Source organism: Dipodomys merriami, unplaced genomic scaffold, assembly GCF_024711535.1.
Source record: "Dipodomys merriami isolate MVZ:Mamm:240054 unplaced genomic scaffold, mDipMer1.0.p SCAF_114, whole genome shotgun sequence".
In the NCBI taxonomy this organism is placed as follows: domain Eukaryota; kingdom Metazoa; phylum Chordata; class Mammalia; order Rodentia; family Heteromyidae; genus Dipodomys; species Dipodomys merriami.
In genome coordinates this window covers 2,719,227-2,737,545 of record NW_027202427.1, presented here as the reverse complement: position 1 = coordinate 2,737,545, position 18,319 = coordinate 2,719,227, and the positions used below count along the sequence as shown (strand labels likewise).

General features: G+C 60.0%; 1 protein-coding gene across 7 annotated transcripts in view; it reads left to right on the top strand.

Annotated features, from left to right (window-relative positions):
- LOC138822732 (sodium- and chloride-dependent taurine transporter) overlaps positions 1-18,319 on the top strand; it is an 83,429-nt gene that overhangs the window by 48,535 nt on the left and 16,575 nt on the right. For all 7 annotated transcript variants that reach the window (XM_070015648.1, XM_070015646.1, XM_070015647.1 and 4 more), the window contains exons 4-9: positions 445-579; positions 1,831-2,065; positions 7,777-7,909; positions 13,659-13,793; positions 14,686-14,789; positions 14,912-15,036. In XM_070015648.1, the coding sequence (XP_069871749.1) occupies positions 445-579; positions 1,831-2,065; positions 7,777-7,909; positions 13,659-13,793; positions 14,686-14,789; positions 14,912-15,036 (867 nt within the window). The remainder of the gene's footprint in view (positions 1-444; positions 580-1,830; positions 2,066-7,776; positions 7,910-13,658; positions 13,794-14,685; positions 14,790-14,911; positions 15,037-18,319) is intronic.

Here is an 18,319-nt window from a genome sequence, read left to right as displayed (position 1 = left end):
TAGATAGCTTCTAAGGGCCGTGGGCCTGCTGAAGCCACTAGTGGACATCTGTGTCCTCCTCCCCCACCTGGCATCATGGCCCCACGCCGGGGCCACCCCCTTGGCTTCTCACCAGGGCCCCTCCTACACCTCCCCGCTGCTGGCTTTGGTGTAGGAGCCCCGATCCCTGGGCCTAGCTGTCCTGTTCAGAGGGACACCGTGGAGAAGGCAGGCAGGTGGAGGCCCAGCTTACACGAGGCATCTGCCAAGATCTGGTAGATTTCGAGATACGGGCAGAGGCAGGCACACTGACAGGAGGATGGTGGGGTGGGGGGGGGGGGGGAAGAAGGGCAGAGCCCGTGGAAATGTCATCAACCAGCTCCAGTGGCTGGGGGCTTAGCAGGTAGTGCCCTCACCTCCTTCCCACGGCACTCCGACCTCGCCTCACCCCTCTGCTCCCCGCAGGTGCGTTTCTCATACCGTATTTCATCTTCCTGTTCGGGAGCGGCCTGCCCGTGTTTTTCCTGGAGGTCATCATAGGCCAGTACACCTCAGAAGGGGGCATCACCTGCTGGGAGAAGATCTGCCCCTTGTTCTCTGGTGAGTGTGGGGCTGGGCCCCTGGGCTGGGGCGTCTCCTCTACCAGGCGTCAGGCCCTTGCCACACAGGGAGGCTGCACTGAGAGCGGAGAAGGGGCCACGGCACGTGCCGGGCACACGTGGCCGCTCGCTCTGCATGGCCACGCTGTGCCTGCCCCTCAGACACCAAGAGCTGTCTAGCCAGGCCAGGAGGTTCTGTCCCGGTTCAAGACCCATTTCCTCCACTTCAGTTTGGTGACTTTGGGCATCTCACATTCCAGCAGTTTCCTCATTTCTGAAATAAAAATACCGTGCTGACCTTCACAGTGTGAGTCACATCCAGCAGCCCGAGTGCTCAGCGAGCACCGGATGAATGGTGGCTTCGCTAGTCCTGTGCGGAGTGCTTACTGTGCGCAAGAACGTTAGAATGTCAAGTATGAGAGTCTCTAACGTCAGTCGCTCGGGCAAACGTGTCCATACCTTAACCCTTTCCTCCACTAAACCATTAAAAAATTAGAACATTATGGGCTGGGAAAGTGGCTCAGTGGTAGAGTGCTTGCCTTGCATGCATGAGACCCTGGGTTCGATTCCTCAGTACCACTTAAGCAGAAAAAGCCAGAAGTGGCACTGTGGCTCAAGTGGTAGAGCGCTAGCCTTGAGCTGAAGAGCTGAGGGACAGCGCCCAGGCCCAGAGTTCAGGCCCCACAACCAAAAAAAAAAAAAAATTAGACCATCATTGTCCATTCATCTCCCCAACTTTCTAACTAACCACCATATGTACCTATTTCCAAACAAGTAAGTGTGCTTGATAGATTTACCATGCCTCCATCTACCCACCCTACCCACCGGTCCATCCACCATCCATCTAGTTATCCACCCATTTGTCCACCTACCCACTCAACCCATCCATTCATCCACCTATTCTGTCCATCCATTCGTCCATTTGTCTACTACCCATTCACCCGTTTATCCATCCAGCCACCCATTACCCATCTGTCCTTCCAGCCAGCCATCTAGCCACTTTCCCCCGCACCTGCCCCCCGTCCCGCCGGCCAGTCGCCCATCCAGCCAGCATGCTCATTGCCCTCTCCCTGCCATCCCACATCCCACTTCTCTGAGCACTCTCATAGGTCCATCCCTCCAGGCAGCCATTCAACCTACAAACGCCGCTGGTCACTGTGGAGGGCTTCTGACCAGAGGCCTTCCAGTTGAGGCTGCGGTCATGGTCGCGGTGGCCTTCTGGCCCTTGCTCATCTTGCTCACCCTGCCGCAGGCATCGGCTACGCGTCCATCGTCATCGTGTCTCTCCTGAACGTGTACTACATCGTCATCCTGGCCTGGGCCACCTACTACCTGTTCCAGTCCTTCCAAAAGGAGCTGCCCTGGGCCCACTGCAACCACAGCTGGAACACGCCCCAGTGCATGGAGGACACACTGCGCAAGAACAAGAGCCTCTGGGTCTCCCTCAGCGCCACCAACTTCACCTCCCCCGTCATCGAGTTCTGGGAGTAAGGCCACCTCGCGGGGGTCAGGGGTGGGGCGTGGCCAGGGGCGGGGCGGGGCGTGGCCAGGGGCGGGGTGGGGCGTGGCCAGGGGCGGGGGCGTGGCCAGGGGCGGGGCGGGGCGGGCAGCAAGGACAGCCACCTCCCCTTCCTCCCGGGGTGGGGGGGAAGGAGGCCGCTTGTCTGGAGACAAATCCATGCCTTTTGGTTTCTGACAGGCCTGGGAGGAAACCCAGTTCTGTCATTCACTGGCTGTTTGAATTTAGGAAAGTTGCTCCAGCCCCCTTGATGAGCCTCAGTTTCTTTAACTGTCAATTGAGAGGAGTGAACCCCCCAAGATTTCTCCTAAGACAGGGAAACATGTTTGAAAATGATAACTTTTTTTCATTCACACACACACACACACACACATACACACACACACACACACACACACACACACACACACACTAAAATGTATGAAGAAAACTTGTGTTTTCTAACATATACTATAGAAAGGGGTTTATAAATCTGTGCAGAGGGCCGGGCGCTGGTGGCTCAGGCCTGTAATCCTAGCTACTCAGGAGGCTGAGATCTGAGGATCGCGGTTCAAAGCCAGCCCGGGCAGGAGAGACCGTGAGACTATCTCCAATTAACCACCAGAAAACCGGAAGTGGCACTGTAGCTCAAGTGGTAGAGCGCTCGTCTTGAGCTGAAGAGCTGAGGGACAGCGCCCAGGCCCAGAGTTCAAGCCCCATGATTGAGAAAAAAAAAAAAAAAGTCTGTGCAGAGGGAAAGGAAAATATTGGAAACTGCATATATAAGAATATATACTCATATACTCATGAATACTCAAATGAAAAGGTGAGTCAGTAGAGCAAAAATAGTATCAGTTAGCTTTTGGTGCGTAACAACCATTCCCAAACCCGGTATTTGTTTAGCTAGCGGCTGCTTGTTGACAGCATGGGCCGTTTGGCTCAGCTCGGCTCTTCTGTGTTAGACGCCTGCGTGTATCTGCCCGCAGCTGTCCCGAGGGCAGCCCTTCTGGGAATTGGCCGGGCCTGGCCGGGTGTCAGGAGGCCAGGAACAACTGGTGTGTCACCTAGCAGGCCTGAGCTTGTCACAGGAGTGACAGATGGGCAAGCCCGGTTGTGAGCTTTTTTTAATCTCTGCTCACGTCATTTGTGTTAAAACCCCCTGGGCCAAAGGGAACCCAGGACAAGCCCAGTTCAGGAGGTGAGAAGGTCATCTCTGCTCTGCGTGAGAGGAGGACGGCGGCAGGCAGACGGGAATGCATGTCACGCCCAGGACAGGGCGACAGGGCCGGGGTGGGGGGCGTCCACCTCACCCCAGAGATGCCCCAGTCATCTTGCCTGAGCGTGGGCCGGCACGGAGGAGGAGGAGGAGGAGGAGGAGGAGGAGGAGGAGGAGGAGGAGGAGGAGGAGGAGGGGGAGGGGGGGAGGAGAAAGAGGGGGAGGGGGAGGGGGAGGAGGAGGAGGAGGGCGTAATCCGAGACCACGGGGCACCCCTCCCGCACTTGTAGCTCTGCTGTTTTCCAGGTGTCCGCTCACCTGATGAGCCGGCTTGGGGACAGGCCGGAGAGGGCGCTGCCTGCTCCCAGGCCCCTGCCATGCTTTGGGGTCGAGCTGGAGACCCTCCAGGGAAGGGTCGGGGGTCCCTCCCTTGGGTGGGGGGGCCCCTACTCAGTCTGTGTCACTCATGGGTCTTTGCCGTGCTCAGGGGCGGGTTCCCGGGCCGCCTGGACTGGGGGTCTTTGTGTGTGCGTAGTTTGCTCTTCCACACAGTCCGCCCCCACCTTCTCAGGTGGATGGGGCCTGAGGCCGCAGACCGGGCTGCTCTTGCCTGGACGCCGGCACCGCACCCCGTCACCGAGCACCGTGCACCCGGCCTTGTTGCCCCTGCTGAGGGTGGGCTGCCCCTGCTGGCTTGGCCGGGCCGGGCCCCGCCTCTCCCCAGACCTGGGTGGTCCCAGCTCTGCAGGGTGGCGGGGTAAGCCGCTCCCGTGGGGGCAGCTGAGGCCCTGTGCCCTGTGGGCGGGCCACAGTTTACATCAGGCCCCCATAGCGGCTACACCCAGCTCCCCACCCCTGGGGTCCTCACTCCTGACCCCGTCCACAGCCCACAGCCCCCTTCTGGTGTGCCTGGCTCCTGTTGTCCGAGGCCCCAGGGGTCTCAGGGAAGAACTCAGTGTCCGTCCTCGCCCATACTTTTTTCAGGGCCCTTGCCTTCCTGAATCTATTCTGAACCCCGGGGCTCCCTTTTCTGGCCAGGAAGACCCGAGGCGGTGGTCCCCTCTGGGAAGTTCAGCGATCAGTCCTGCGCCCGGGCCCGGGTGCAGTCGGCAGGGTCTGCCCCGCCTGGACAGCTGCCAGCCGAGCACCCTCCCCCCAGCCCACGCTCGCCCTTCACCAGCCGGGGTCTAGCAGAGCCTCATGTCAGCATCTGCCTGCTCCGTGCCTCCTGTCTTGACTCCTAGGGAAGGTTGGGGCTCATGAGCAGGAGCCCTAAAAACAGGCTTGAGGGAAGTCCCGGGACCGCCCCATGCATGACGAGCTGGGGGCTGAGCCCAGGAGCGGCCGGGCAGGGGCGTTGTCCAGCTGAGGCCTGCGGGGGGCTCATGACGGGATGCCCAGCGTCCTGGCTGTGTCTGCACCCACGCAGCCACACAGCCCACAGCAACAAGGCACTACCCTTCTTTGCCCTCATTTCTCCACCTGCAAATGGCCAGCCACAGCAGCTGGGCTCTGCAGGATGAGTAGAAGCTCACTGGGCAGTGTGAGCAGCTCTGGCAGAGGGAGAGTATTCCGGAAGCACAGAAGAGGTGGACTGGAGAAGAGCTGCGTGGGGCAGTGACAGGAAAGGGGCCAAGTCTGAGCATTGTTCCAGTCGTGGACGGGGCAGAAGGGAGTAGCGTGAGTGAATCTGCTCTGGCACCAGACAGTGGACACGTTCTCTAGTGGAGCCTTTTTAACTGGGTCCCAGAGACTTGAAAGAAAGAGGCAGTGTGTGAACTATGGAAATTGATGGCTTCGGGAACCCCTACTGCAAAGGCCCTGGGGCAGGACTGTTTAGCCCAGGAGCTAGAGGTGACAGGGCAGGATGGAGGATGGTGGGGAGTGGACAGCCACCTTGGGAGCGCACAGGGCAGGCCCGGGAGCCAAGTCCACAGTCACAAGTCCCATCAGTTGGTGCCTGCGTGTGTGCGTCTCCAGAGGCCTGAACTCCACGCACACGCCCGCCGCGCCTGCAGCGCGACATTTCCCTTCTCAGCCACTGCGGGCCCCAGAGGAGCGTTTCACGCTGGCCTCGTGGGGTGAGGGAGGTGGCTTCGGTGGGAAGCAGGGCCAGCCCGTCCCGAGGCCAGTCCTGGAGGTCTGAGGTCACGTTTGTCCCCAGGCCCTGGAGGACAGGCGGGGCCAGGTCTGGCTGGGTGCCCTGATCAGGCTGGAGCCCGGGCCTTCCTCCCTGGCTCCTCCGGAGCCCCTGGGAGCTCAGCACGGATCATTAGACTCTATTAGAATCAAAGACGTGAGTCATATTTGCAAACAAGTGGGCTCGGCCCATCTCCCCGAGCAGCTGTCAGGCGGCCGCACAGGGCAGGGACGCAGGCCCGGGCTCAGGCGGAAGGCCCTTTTTATAATTGTTGCCTCCGCCGGTCTCCAGGGGAGAGCCGAGGCCAATAAATGGCTGGCCTGCAGTCAAAAGGAAGCGATTTGGCCCACTCCAGGACGTATTTACATCTCTGAGTGCCGGCTGGACGGCAGCAGGGCGGCCGACTCCAAACACACGGCCAGCCCATTCTTCTTTGGATCCTGCCCTGGACTGAGGCGTTTCTTTTCTTGGATAAGAACATCCCTTGCCAGGCGCCGGTGGCTCCCGCCTGTCATCCCAGCTACTCAGGAGGCTGAGATCTGAGGATCGCAGTTCAAAGCCAGCCCGGGCAGGAACGTCCGTGAGACACCTATCTCCAATAAACCACCAGAAAACCAGAAGTGGTGCTATGGCTCAAGTGGTAGAGCACTAGCCTTGAGATGAAGAGCTGAGGGACAGCGCCCAGACCCTGAGTTCAAGGCCCCACAACTGACCAAAAAGAAAAAGAAAAGAATGTCACTTACCTCCAGGTCCCCGAGGGATGAGGCCTCACCCAGGACAGGGACGCCTGGGGTGCTGGGGTTTCTGCCAAGGACAGCATCAGCCGCACAGAGGGCGGCTGGTACCCAGCCTTAATTCCTGAGTGGGTTCAGGTGAATTCTGCACCTCAGTTTCCCCCACCAACCAAGTGGGTGTAACTAACCCTTTTACTGCTGGCTGATCCTGAGTGTCTCCCGCCCTGTGCTCCGCTCCAGGTGCAGGCCCCGCCCCCAAAGCAGACACCATAGAAGGCTGACGTACATGTCAGGATGTTTGAAAGGAGCCAGGGCAGGCGGCCCTGACCCAAGGCGTGCGGGAATGGCTGTTGCTCAGGGCAGTAGCATCCGCACAGGGCCTCGAAGGGAAGGACCTAGGCGAGCTGCGGAAGCGTGTGGACGGTGCAAAGGTCCGGAGGCCCCCTAGGCCAGGCTGCTCTGCTCGCTTGGAGGCGGCAGCCTGAGCCTCCCCACTGAGCTGAGCTGCGCGCTTAGATCCTGAGATCCGCGGGCCGGCCTCCCCGGCAAGCGGGTGCCAGCTCCTGCTTTCTGGCAGAAGTCTGAGGGGCACACAGTCCCAGGCGGGGTGGGCAGTGTCGGGAAGAGGAGGCCAAAGGCTTGCGGTCAGGGCAGTGTGCTCAGGACCAGAACCTCGCCCGGGGCGCCTGGCTGATCTGTCCCACTGGTGGATGAGCCCCACCGTGGAGGTCAGGGGCCGGAGGCCAGGCCAGGAGTTGCGGGGTTTTGTCACGGTCTTCATGCTGTGGCTTCCAGGTGCACGCAGGGTGGAAGCTATTGCCCCCCTTTTTATTTATTTATTTATTTTTTGCGAGTCCTGGGGCTTGAACTCAGGGCCTGGGCTCTGTCCCTGAACCTGGCTGGCTGTGCTGGAGGCTGGTACTCTACCACTTGAGCCACAGTCACACTTCCAGCCTTTTCTGAGTAGTTCATCAGTGATGAGAGTCTCCCAAACTTTCCTACCCAGGCAGGCTTTGAACTACAACCCCCAGATCTCAGCCTCCTGAGTAGCTAGGATGACAGGCATGAGCCACCAGTGCCCGGCCAGCCATCGTTCCCTTTTGTAGGACAGACAGGCCATGGGGCCCCTTCTGCGTGGGAGTGTGCTTTCCAAGGGGGAGCTGACACCCGGCACAGGGGCTCAAACCTCGGCGGGTCTTCGGGAAAGCTTTGCCGAGTAGCCCAGACTGCCCTCAAGCCCGCCATCCTCCCGTCTCAGCTTCTCTAGTGCTGGGATTAGAGGCATGTGCGACCAGGTCTGGCTCACAGTCAGGGTTGGGCAGAATAAAAGGGACAGGGCCCATAAGGCTGGGTGAGGGTGACTTCCCCTTTTACGAATGGGGAATCAGAGGTTTGGGGACTTCATGACCCAGAGTTCACCTGGCTTAGGAGGGGTTTTGCATATGCCAGGCCTGTGCGTGTGCTGCGCATGCCCCGGGCCTCTGAGGCCCATCCGCAGCCCTCCACCTGCTTCTGACTGCCCACGACTCCGTCCCAAGACAAACAAGGTCGCGGGGACCTGCGCGGATGCCCCAGGCTGGCCCCTGACCTCTTCCTCTGTTTCCTCGAAGGCGCAACGTGCTGAGCTTGTCCCCCGGCATCGACCACCCAGGCGCTCTGAAGTGGGACCTCGCTCTCTGCCTTCTCTTAGTCTGGCTGATCTGTTTCTTCTGCATCTGGAAGGGCGTCAGGTCCACGGGGAAGGTAAGCTGGACACCTGTCCCCTGCCTCGGGGAACAGAAACACTTAACACAGACCGACCCCCCCCCCCCCCGCCCTCCTGCCCACACAGCCCCGGCCAAGGGAGGGAAGCCGGTAGATGAGACGAATAGAGCCCAGTGGCAGAGCTGCCCTGTCACGCTGCACTTTGTGGGTGTTAGTGACCAGCTGCCACAATTCCTGCCTGAGCAGCCAGGCCCCTCCCGTGAGCTCCTCCCCTCTGCCACCGGCCCCTCACTGCTGCCTCCTTGCCCCAGGTGTTGGTAGTAGATGCAGATGTTAGCAATAAAGGAACACTGGCACTGTGGGCCTTGTAAGCAACGTCAGCTGCCAGGCAGAGGCCAGCCGGGCGGCCCTGCGGTTCAGTATGTGGTGTCTGAGACGAGTACAGGCCCTGGCTCTGCCCAGGCCCAGGGCCAGCAGCCTCAGCAACACCCGGGGCTCAGAGCACCAGCTGCCCACATGTCCCAAGCCAGGTTAGGCCGGGCCCCATCTTCAGGTAAACCAGATGCCTTTGATGGTTTGGGAACCACTGGACTGTCTCAATAGGGCTGGGTCAGACTGAGTTATAACTAAAGTTTCACCGTAACTTCCATACTGCCTATTCCTGCAAACATTAGCTAATAATGAAGCCACTCACAGCCAATAAAGGCTCGCCCTTAGCCGGAGCAAACGGCAGGGTATGCCGTTCACTGATGGTGGCAATGAAGGAGTGGTCAGCTGACCACTGATGCACACATGTGTGTCAAGGGTTGCAGACCTGTGTCTGGTGTGTGTTGGCAGTGGTGATGTTAATCTGTTAAGGTTCCTGTCAGGCAGGGCTCTGGCTGTTGTCAGCAGTGAGCTGACCTCAGGCACTGGCTCACCCACGCCCAGGCATGGGTCGCCACACAGACTTGGCTGGCCATTTGTATCTTTGTGGGACACAATCTCTCTAATTAGAGACACCTCGGCATAAAAGCATCTCTCTAGGTGGCACTCGAGGGCACCAGCAAGCTGAATACAGCAGGGTCTGGAGAAAGGTCCGCGGCTGACACGTTTACTTGAACTTAGGGCCAAGCATGTGCCCCGGACAAAGGCACAATTGTGGATCTGGAAAAGGTTCCAGAAATCCATCACCTGCTGTTCAAGATGCAGGGTGCCAGGTAGCAAGGGGGAGTGTCCCGGAATGGGGCATGCTGTGTGCAGACCCCCAGGCCCCACCAGTCAGTTTCCCATCACTGTGACAAATACCTGGGAGAAATCAACTTGAGGAAAGGTTTATTTGGGGCATGCTATCCGACATTCCAGTCGTGGCCGCGTGGACCCTTTGCGTTGGGGCCTGTGGCAGCTGAATACATCGTAGTGGGTGTGTGTCAGCTGAGGAGGCTGAGAGAGTGAGCAGAGACAGGGACAGGAAGAGGCAGCCCTAACATCCTCTTGAAGGCCACACCTCCCATGACCTCACTTCCTTCTGGCTAGGCCCCCAAATCCTAATGATTCCACCACCTCCCCAAAGTGCCGCAGCCTCTAGCGTCGGCCTCGGGCCCTGACCCAGACCATGGCTTCCTCTCCCTCTGCCCACTCTGTCACCCTGGACCCCCGTTGGGAGAGGAAGTGGTCCAGCCTTCGGCTCACACAGCCGCCTTGGGGTCGGAGACGCTGTGCTCCCAGAATCCCACAAGCCCACCTCCGCCTTGAAAGCACGCCATCTTATCACTGTTGCGTAAGCAGCGCGGTACCCAAGGCTTGGAGAGGAACGGTGACCTGTGTCCGAGCTTATGCCCACAGCTCCGAGCCTCAGTTTCCCCATCTGTGAAACGAGAGGCATGAAGGTTAAACACCCAGTACATGGCTTGCTCAGACTGCACATTCATCACCTTTTTCAGTCTGCCTCAGTTTCCCCATGCAGAAGTCAGTCTAGGAATTTTCTGTGATACATTGGTGCCAAGCAGTGCCAGACACCTGATCATATTCTTACTCACTAGTGACTTCTGACCCTCATTGTGTGCCAGGCCTGTGGTTGGAATGGGGCTGTCCAGCCCCATTGTGCAGGCTTTGGTGGCTGGGCAGGAAGAGTCTGGCAGGAATCCTGTGATAACGGGAAGAAAGAAGGAAGGCAGGGAGAATTGGAGTCATTTTAAGTGAAGAGGCCAGAGACTTACAGTCAAAGATGTGAAGGAAGTGAAGCAGGAAATTGCAGGGAGAGAGAACAGCCAGTGCAAAGGCCCTGAGGTGTGCTCAGCCTCTGTCTGTGGGGCGTCTCCAGTCTGATGGAAGAGGCTGATGCCTATCGGGTGCTGGGAGCGACATTTGAAGTGCAGCAAGGCAGGCAGGCTAACAGGACTGAGGCCAGGAGGGAGTGTGGCAGGCAGCGGGCTAGGAGTGAAGACGTGCTGTCCTCGCTGGGCAGGCGTGGTCCCCAGAACAATACAGGGCCAGGCCAGCCCCAGGAAGCCAAGGCAAACAGCCATGCCGGGTGTGAGCCACCCACCAGCCTGCTTTTGGGCCAAGTTCCCTGCCACTGTGGGGGCTAGGCCGGGACAGGCCCAGGGCTGGGGATGGAGAGAGGCCACCCGGGAGACTGAGCACCTGCCCCCCGTTGCTGGTCCGAGGGCCCGCCACGTGCCCCGGCCACGCTGCCGCTCACAGCTCCCGTGCTGACCTCTCAGACAGGCAGTTAGGGAAACCGAGGCCCATGTCACCAAGCTTGTCAGTGGCCAAGTTGCATTTTAGCCCTGGGCACCCCCATTTCTGCCCTGAGTGCCCCCTTCTGCCACCTCCTGGGCCAGGCTGAGGTGCAGCTGTAAGGTGGGAGCCGGGCCGGACCCTGCTGCCACGAAGGACGGAGCCCAGGCAGGGGCAGGGCCAGATGCCGGCACAGGAAGACCACAGACGTGTGCCACCGCCACCCTCTGGGGTGGCTCCTCTGTCCAGTGCCCAGAAATGTGGCAGGGCCAGGCCCGGTTTGGGCCTCCGTTCTGCTCCTGTTCCTCCCAGCCTCGGTTTCCCCTGTGTGAGTGGTTCCCCTCCGTGCATGTAGGAGTGACCCCTGTTGCCTGGACCTTCGCTTCCCAAAGGGCATGGTGGTGGCTCCATTGTGCCTGGCAGGTCCCCGCCGTGTCCCAGGGGTCTGGGGAAAGGCTCCACCCGCATCCAGGGCTCAGAGGAGCCACGGCGTTTCTCCAGCTAGAGTGGAAAAGTACCGCGTCCCACGGCAAGACCTGCTGGGTCACCACCAGGGCCCGCCGGCGACGGCGGCTGGCACCAGCCTTTCCCCTGGGACCCCAGGGGTGGCATGGAAAAGCTGAGAGAACGGCTCAGCCCTCAGGGGCTGGGCAGCCCGGCCTGCAAAACAAGAGCGAGCACTTCCCAGACAGGGCCTGGGGGGCGCAGCCGGGCCTGGGGGACTCCTGTCCAGAGACGGGGTGAGCCAAGCCAACACCCCCCCACGCACACACACGCACACAAGATGCGCACCCTGAAAACACCTGTCCTACAGCGAGTCCCGCCCCGGACCCTGCTAACTCAAGAGAGTGTAAGAAGCCAAGGAGGCTTAGCTTCGGGCAGACACTGGTCAAATCAGTGAGGTCTGGAAAACAAGGGCGTCACCCCCCACCCCACCCCCCAGGCCTGGCCACAGCCTGGTGGCTTTGAAGCTGGGACCTCTGGGGACCCCCGCCCGGCAGCTGTCTGCAGCCATTGTTCACCAGCCCCAGAGCCCGGAACTGGGCAGGGAAGGAAGGGGACAGGCTAACTTGCCTTCTTTTACCCCTCTGTCGCCCCCCCACACACACACTTCCCTGTGCCCTCCCTCTCCCTGCCCTCTCCCTCCTGGTCTACCTTCCTGGCCGAAGAATGTTGTGAGGGCTCCCAGCCTCAGAGAACAGAAGGAAGAGCCACTTTCTGGGGAGCCTGAGGCCAGAGGAAGAAAGAGCACCCAGGGATGGGTGGCAGGGACAGAAGGCCTCCCTGGCTGGGATCGTTGTTGGGGACTCTGGAGCCTGTGCAAAGGCCCCTTGCTCCCAGGTGGGGGGGGTGGGGGGCGTCCAGGGAGGAGCCCGGTTCAGAGCCAGGGTCTTGCTTCAGCCCCGGGATGAGGGTGTCTTCAGGGCAATTCAGGAACTGCCCATCGTGGACGCTTTCCTGTAGCCCTGTGGAGTGGCGGGCAGGCGGGGCAGGAGGCCGGGTGGGCGGGCGCGTCCATGGACCTGCCCAGCACTTCTAGGCTCCGCCGCACACTTGACCTCAGCCTGGCCGGGACTTAAAGTATGACTCAGGGGAGGCCGGGCGCCTCCCAGAGGCCAGGGAGAGGCAGCCCCTCCCTCGCTGGCTGTTCTTTCCCTAAATCCGTTTCCCGAGCAGCCGCTCAGAGTCCAATGTGGTTTCGGGGGTCTCGTTTCCGCCACAGACCCTGTGTCCCCGAGAGCGAGGGGACTGGGCTGCTGGGACCGGAGCCCTCACCTTCCTGTTTTGTTTCAGTTTGTTTGTTTTGAGACAGTTATTGCCATGTGTTGGCAGTACTGTGATGCCGGAGGTGTGGACACAGCGGACAGCTGGCTTATCCATAGGGCCACGCGGGCCGCCCTGCCGAGTGCCCCGCGACCGTCACTGGGCTGGGCCTCTTGCAGCCATACATGAATCTCTTCTGTGCTTTCTGTCTCCCCAGGGCAAGGATTTGTTTTTCTTGCTCCACCACTGTGTTCCTGGCTTACGTGATACCTAAAGCACAATAAATACAATTTTTTTTTCCTTTTCTTTTTTGCCAGACCTGGGACTTGAACTCAGGGTCTGGGCATTGTCCTTGATCTTCTTTTGCTCAAGGCTGGTACTCTACCACTTGAGCCACATTCCAAGTCCAAATACAAATCTTTATAGGATTTTTTCCATTTAAAAAGTTCCTGTGAGCTGGGCACTGGTGGCTCATGCCTGTCATTCTAGCTACTCAGGAGGCTGAGATCTGAGGATCGTGGTTCAAAGCCAGCCCAGCAGGAAACTCCCTGAGACTCTTATCTCCAATAAACCACTAGAAAACCAGAAGTGGTGCTGTGGCTCAAGCGGTAGAGTGCTTGCCTTGAGCTGAAGAGCGTGGGGACAGCGCCCAGGCCCAGAGTTCAAGCCCCACTACTGACCAAAAAAAAAAAAAAAATTCCTGTGGCCTGATGCTGGCTCGTGCTTATAATTGTATCTACTGAGGAGGCTGAGATCTGAGGAGTAAGGTTTGAAGCCAGCCCAGGCAGAAAGTCTGTGGGACTCTTAACCAAAAAAAAGGCCAGAGTGGAGGCATGGCTAAAGTGCTAGCTAGCTTCCAGCACAAAAGGCTCTGAATTGAATTGAGTTCAAGTCCCAGGAAAACACACACACACTCTCTCTCTCTCTCTCTCTCTCTCTCTCTCTCTCTCTCTCTCTCTCTCTCTCTCTCTCTCTCTCTCTCTCTCTCTCTCTCTCTTTGTGTCAATGGGCTGGGCACCGGTGGCTCCATCCTAGCTACTCAGGAGGCTGAGATCTGAGGATCTCATTTCAAAGCCAGCCTGGGCAGGAAAGTCTGTGAGACTCTTATCTCCAATGAACCACCAGAAAGCCAGAAGTGGTGCTGTGGCTCAAGCGGTAGAGCGCTTGCCTGGAGTGAAAGGGCTTAGGGACAAGGCCCTGAGTTTGAGCCCCACAACCAGGAGGGGTGGGGACGGAAGAGCCTGGGGAGGAAAAGGTGCAGCCAGCGGTGCCCCGGGCCAGCTGATCTCTGTGCCCTCTACAGGTCGTCTACTTCACAGCCACTTTCCCGTTCGCGATGCTTCTGGTGCTGCTGGTCCGAGGGCTGACGCTGCCCGGTGCGGGTGCAGGCATCAAGTTCTACCTGTATCCTGACATCACCCGCCTCGAGGACCCACAGGTATGGCCAGTGCACGGCCTTCCCTCCACCCAGCGCCCGGGCGGGCGGGCGGGCGGGCGGGCGGGCAAGCGGTGTGCGGTGGGCAGCGCGTCGGCCAGAGCTGCACCCCAGCATCTCCCCCTGGTACTTTTCCACGGGCCCTGGCTGGAGAGTTGCTTGTCCAGCTGACGGCTCACATGGCTCCTGGAGCCGGCAGTGGAGGGCAGGCTGCCTCAGGCTCTGGGCCGGGCACTCCCGGGCACTCCCAAAAGTCTGGACTTCTGCCCCCACCATCCTGGGGACAGAAGGTGGGGCTCCCGGGACCTCCGCCCTGGGCCGCCTGGGCGCCCGGGGGCCCCAATGCTCCAGCTTTCCGGTTACCTCCCAGGGGACTGGCGTTCTCTAGGCCTCCTTCCCTCGTGCCCGGGCAGGGTGGGGTGGGGGCAGCCAGCGGGAAGGCAGCTTCACAGCCTTGGGGGCTGGAAGATTCCAGAGAGCCGCCTTGCCTGCAGACCCCACAGGGAATTGCTCCCCTCTGAGCCCGGTCCCCGGAGGTAGCCATCCCCGGCGGCCGCACCCCGGTCGGGCGTAACCTGGACCCTGAGCCCCGAGTGCTGTGCGGGACACCCTTCAGAGATGAGGGGCCCAAGGGGGACCCTCGCTGGCCTAGTCACTGAAACGTTCCAGCCCTTCAGCCGGTGCAGGAGGCGGGGAGCAGACGTGGCCTCGGCTTCTCGGGGTTCCTGGCCACTCAGCATTGCGTCCGTGCGGCGCTGAGACCGCCGCAGGCATTGCCCTCTGCAGTGGAGCCTGCCCCCCACGCCCACCCGCCAGCCCCATCCTCGGCCACCGCCGTCTCCGGGGAGCCGGCCCTAACAACCCCCTCTCCTTGCCGATCCCCCCCTCCCCCCAGGTGTGGATTGATGCCGGGACCCAGATATTCTTCTCCTACGCCATCTGCCTGGGGGCCATGACCTCGCTGGGGAGCTACAACAAGTACAAGTACAACTCATACAGGCAAGTGCTGCGCCGGCCGCCGGCCGCGGGCGCGCGTGCGCGATGATGTTAAAGAAGACAAGTAGGGAGCGCGGCTTCCTGTGTTGTGAATTAACTTGCTCCCTGACGTATGTGTAACTTAGGGACTGTATGCTGCTGGGATGCCTCAACAGTGGTACCAGTTTTGTGTCTGGCTTCGCAATTTTTTCCATCCTGGGCTTCATGGCACAAGAGCAAGGGGTGGACATTGCCGATGTGGCTGAGTCAGGTACGGTGGTGTTGGTGGCAGTGGTGGTGGGCACTGCCACCTAGTGTGTAAGCCGAGTGAGTACTACTGTAGGCATGAAGCCAGACCCCAGGGGGATGGGGGGCCAGCCTGGCTTCTGTACCAACCCCCCACTCCCACCAGGATGCTCCCCCCCAGTAGCAAGGAATGCAGGAGCCGTCACGGTCTCCACGGCGACCTGGCCCACGGGGCGGCTCGAGCGGGGACAGCGCCGCGGTGGGGTGGTTCCCTCCCTCCCGTGCCCCAGCTCCCGCCCAGGCAGCCGCCACCTGCACCCGTCGCCGCCTTCTCAGCCGACCGCTCTGTTTTGTACTTGCGCCCCGAGCCCCCTCTAGGCAGACCTGCTCCTCCATTCTGCCCCGTCTCTTCCCTGTTGGGCTCCACCCCCCTCCACTGTGGGCTCGGAGCTCAGTGGGGGCTGGAAGTAGGAAAGGGGGACTGAGGACAGGGAAGGCCACCCTTGGGGGCGGTGACCAAACTGATCGGGGTGTGGGACTCGAGGATCCCATCACCCCTGGGGTGTACCCCCCGCAGGCCAGGTGCTGCTCCTGGGAACAGCTAGAGTCATTAGAGTCGATGCCCTAGGATCACAGGCTTGCATAGTTTGGGAGCTTAAGACCCCAGGAGCCCAGAGTTCCAGCAAAGATGCTTCTGGGATCCTAGGGACTGGGTTCCAGGACTTGGCCTTGATTGCTTGAGGTCCTGGACCCGCTGTGTTCAAACGACAGTGGTTTGGGTCACGGACCCCTCCCCCAGTCCCTCGCAAGGCCTTGGAGGGCGGCCGGTGGCCAGCTGTCGGCAGGAAAGGGTTTGTGGGTTCACACCAATTCCCCCCCCCGCCCCCCACCAGAGGCAGGGAAGGGCGCAGGGCCTGGCTTCTCCAGCAGAAGGGGTGATTGTTAGGAAAGGCAAGGTGTAATGCGGGGACCTCCGCAGACCTGGGGCAGGTGCCCTCTCTCCTCCTCAGCCCCGATATTTTCTGCCTTCTTGTATTTGAACCCCAAGCTCCTGCCCCAGCACCCCTCTGGCGTCTCGGATGAGCTCAGCAGTCTGAGAGCAGCAAGCGCCTTGGCGGGGGGGGCACTCCAATACGGGCCCTGCCCACCTCCCCATCCCATCCCGTGCACAGTCATGGGCTTGCCAGCGTGAGAATGTGCCTGGGTCCTTCATCTCTCGCAGCCCCAGGGCCCTGTGAGCCTCAGAGCTATAGAACCATCCTCGCAAATCCACCACTCGGCCGTCTACATTGCTCCCTTTTTTTGGGGGGGAGGGGGTCCCCCTTGAAGCCCCCAAAGCCAGCCCACAGAGTGAGGACACGGGAAACACCCACGGCCACCTGGAGAGTGGGGTGGGAGAGGGGCTGGGAAGCGCAGCTCAGAGCCCCTCCCCACCACCCAGGGGGTTTGGGATTTTTGTTTTATTTTGTTGTGTTTTTGCTGAGGGCCTGCAGGCCAGTTTCTTGACTGCTAATCGCCGATAGCTGGCCGTGGACTTAGCAGGAGGTGAACATAATTCTTTCCCTGTGGACAGCTAGGTATTTTTGCATCCGTATGTGTGGTCAGCCTAAGTTGTTTTCTTCTTCCTGCCCACTTCCAAGATGTCGTTCATTCCCCACGGTGATGTCTGAGCAGCCTGCACATCAAGGGTGATTGTTTCCCTAATAAGCTTTTAACGAGCACCGTATTAAGCAGAAGGGCGTTTGAACGAGGTAATCACCGCGTCAAGCGCTGGCATGCAGGCCGGGAGTCACACGTGCGTTCCCTTTCGAGGAGGCAGACCCGGATCTGAGCGCCTGGGTTTTCTTCCTGGACTCTCCCCCAACCCTGAGCTCACCCTGGGCTTTGAGAGGAGCTCAGCCCCTGTCCCGAGTCAGCAGTGGTGCCCGCCCGTCACCCTGGGCCTTTCCCGTGGTCCTGGTCTTTGGCCAGAGTGGTCAGATTAGGTGAACAGCCCGTGGCTTTAGACTCTGGCTTCTGTTCCAGGGAGGGATTGCAGGTGCCCAGGCAGGAAGCATGCCCTTGTCCCCGCCCCTCCCCGTCCTCCCTGTGGGCAGCCCAGCTGCCCTCCGTCGCCGCCCAGGTCATCGTGTTGCTGGGGACTTCAGGCTGTGTGGACTCTGCGTTGTGGAGACCCGTTCTCCCCGCTCCCCGCCCCGTGTGGGAGTGTCAGTGCCAGATAATGTGTGACTTCGGATGCCAATTTCTTGTAAAAAAAATGGTGTGTTTTTGTGGGGTTTTACTCTATGGTTTTTTCATTCTTAAACCATTCATTTGGCTTCTGACGTTTGCTTGAACACATGCTTCCTGGACTCCGACCCTTTTTTGCTTCTTGTCCATTTTGGGGTAGGGCGGTTTTGTTTTCAGCCCAGGCCCGCGATCCCTGACTTCCCCAGCAAGCCCCTGGCGTCCCTCCCCTGCGGTCCCCGGGGGACAGGACCAAGCGGTTCTCTGCATCCCAGTGAGCTCAGTAAGAGGCTCCCTGAGCTGGCAGGCCCCCTCCCCAAGTCCACCTGCGGGTCTGGCCCAAGCACCCTCTTACCCCTGTTCTGGGCATTGGTGTGTCTCAGAGAACCTGAATGCAAGAAGGCTCCTGGGGTCACCACTCCTTCAACCTGTCAGCTGGGAGACCGGGGGCCTGGGCGGGTCTAGGGAGATGCAAAGAGGAAACAGTAGATAAAGACCTGCGTGTGGCTCCTGTCTCCCAGGCTTGATCCTGTGCCTGCACCCTCTCCCTCTGTGCCAGGCCCTGGCTGGCCTCCCCTTACCTCTGCCCACCTCTGGCCTGGTGTCTTTGGAGGCTGGAGGTCCGAGGCCACCATGGCTGGACCCCTGCAGAGCCGTTTGCCCTACTGGGCGTGGTTCTAATATGTGTCTTTTGTTTTCCTTTCTACTCATGGTGTGTTGGCCATCAGTTCAAAAATAGAAACTTTATATTTTTCATGATGTGGTCAGATTACGAGAACTTTCCCTTGGCTTCCTTCCAGCCAGTGTAGACAGGATGGCTTTGCTTTGGGAGGGGCTGGGTCGTCCTCATCTGGAGTGGGTAGTTGCCTGAGCCGCAGGCCCAGTTCCCGCATCCTGCCCCAGCCCGGTAGCCCACATCCACGGATTCGTGCCGGCAAGGAGGCCACGTGTACCGTCTAGGAGCACAGAAGCTAACACGGGGCCCCTCCTGAGCCACGGGGACCCCCGGCCCCACCCCAGAGTGAGGCAAGACAGGCCTGGTCTCTTTCCCAGGCAGCAGCTCAGCTCAGATGCCAGTGCCG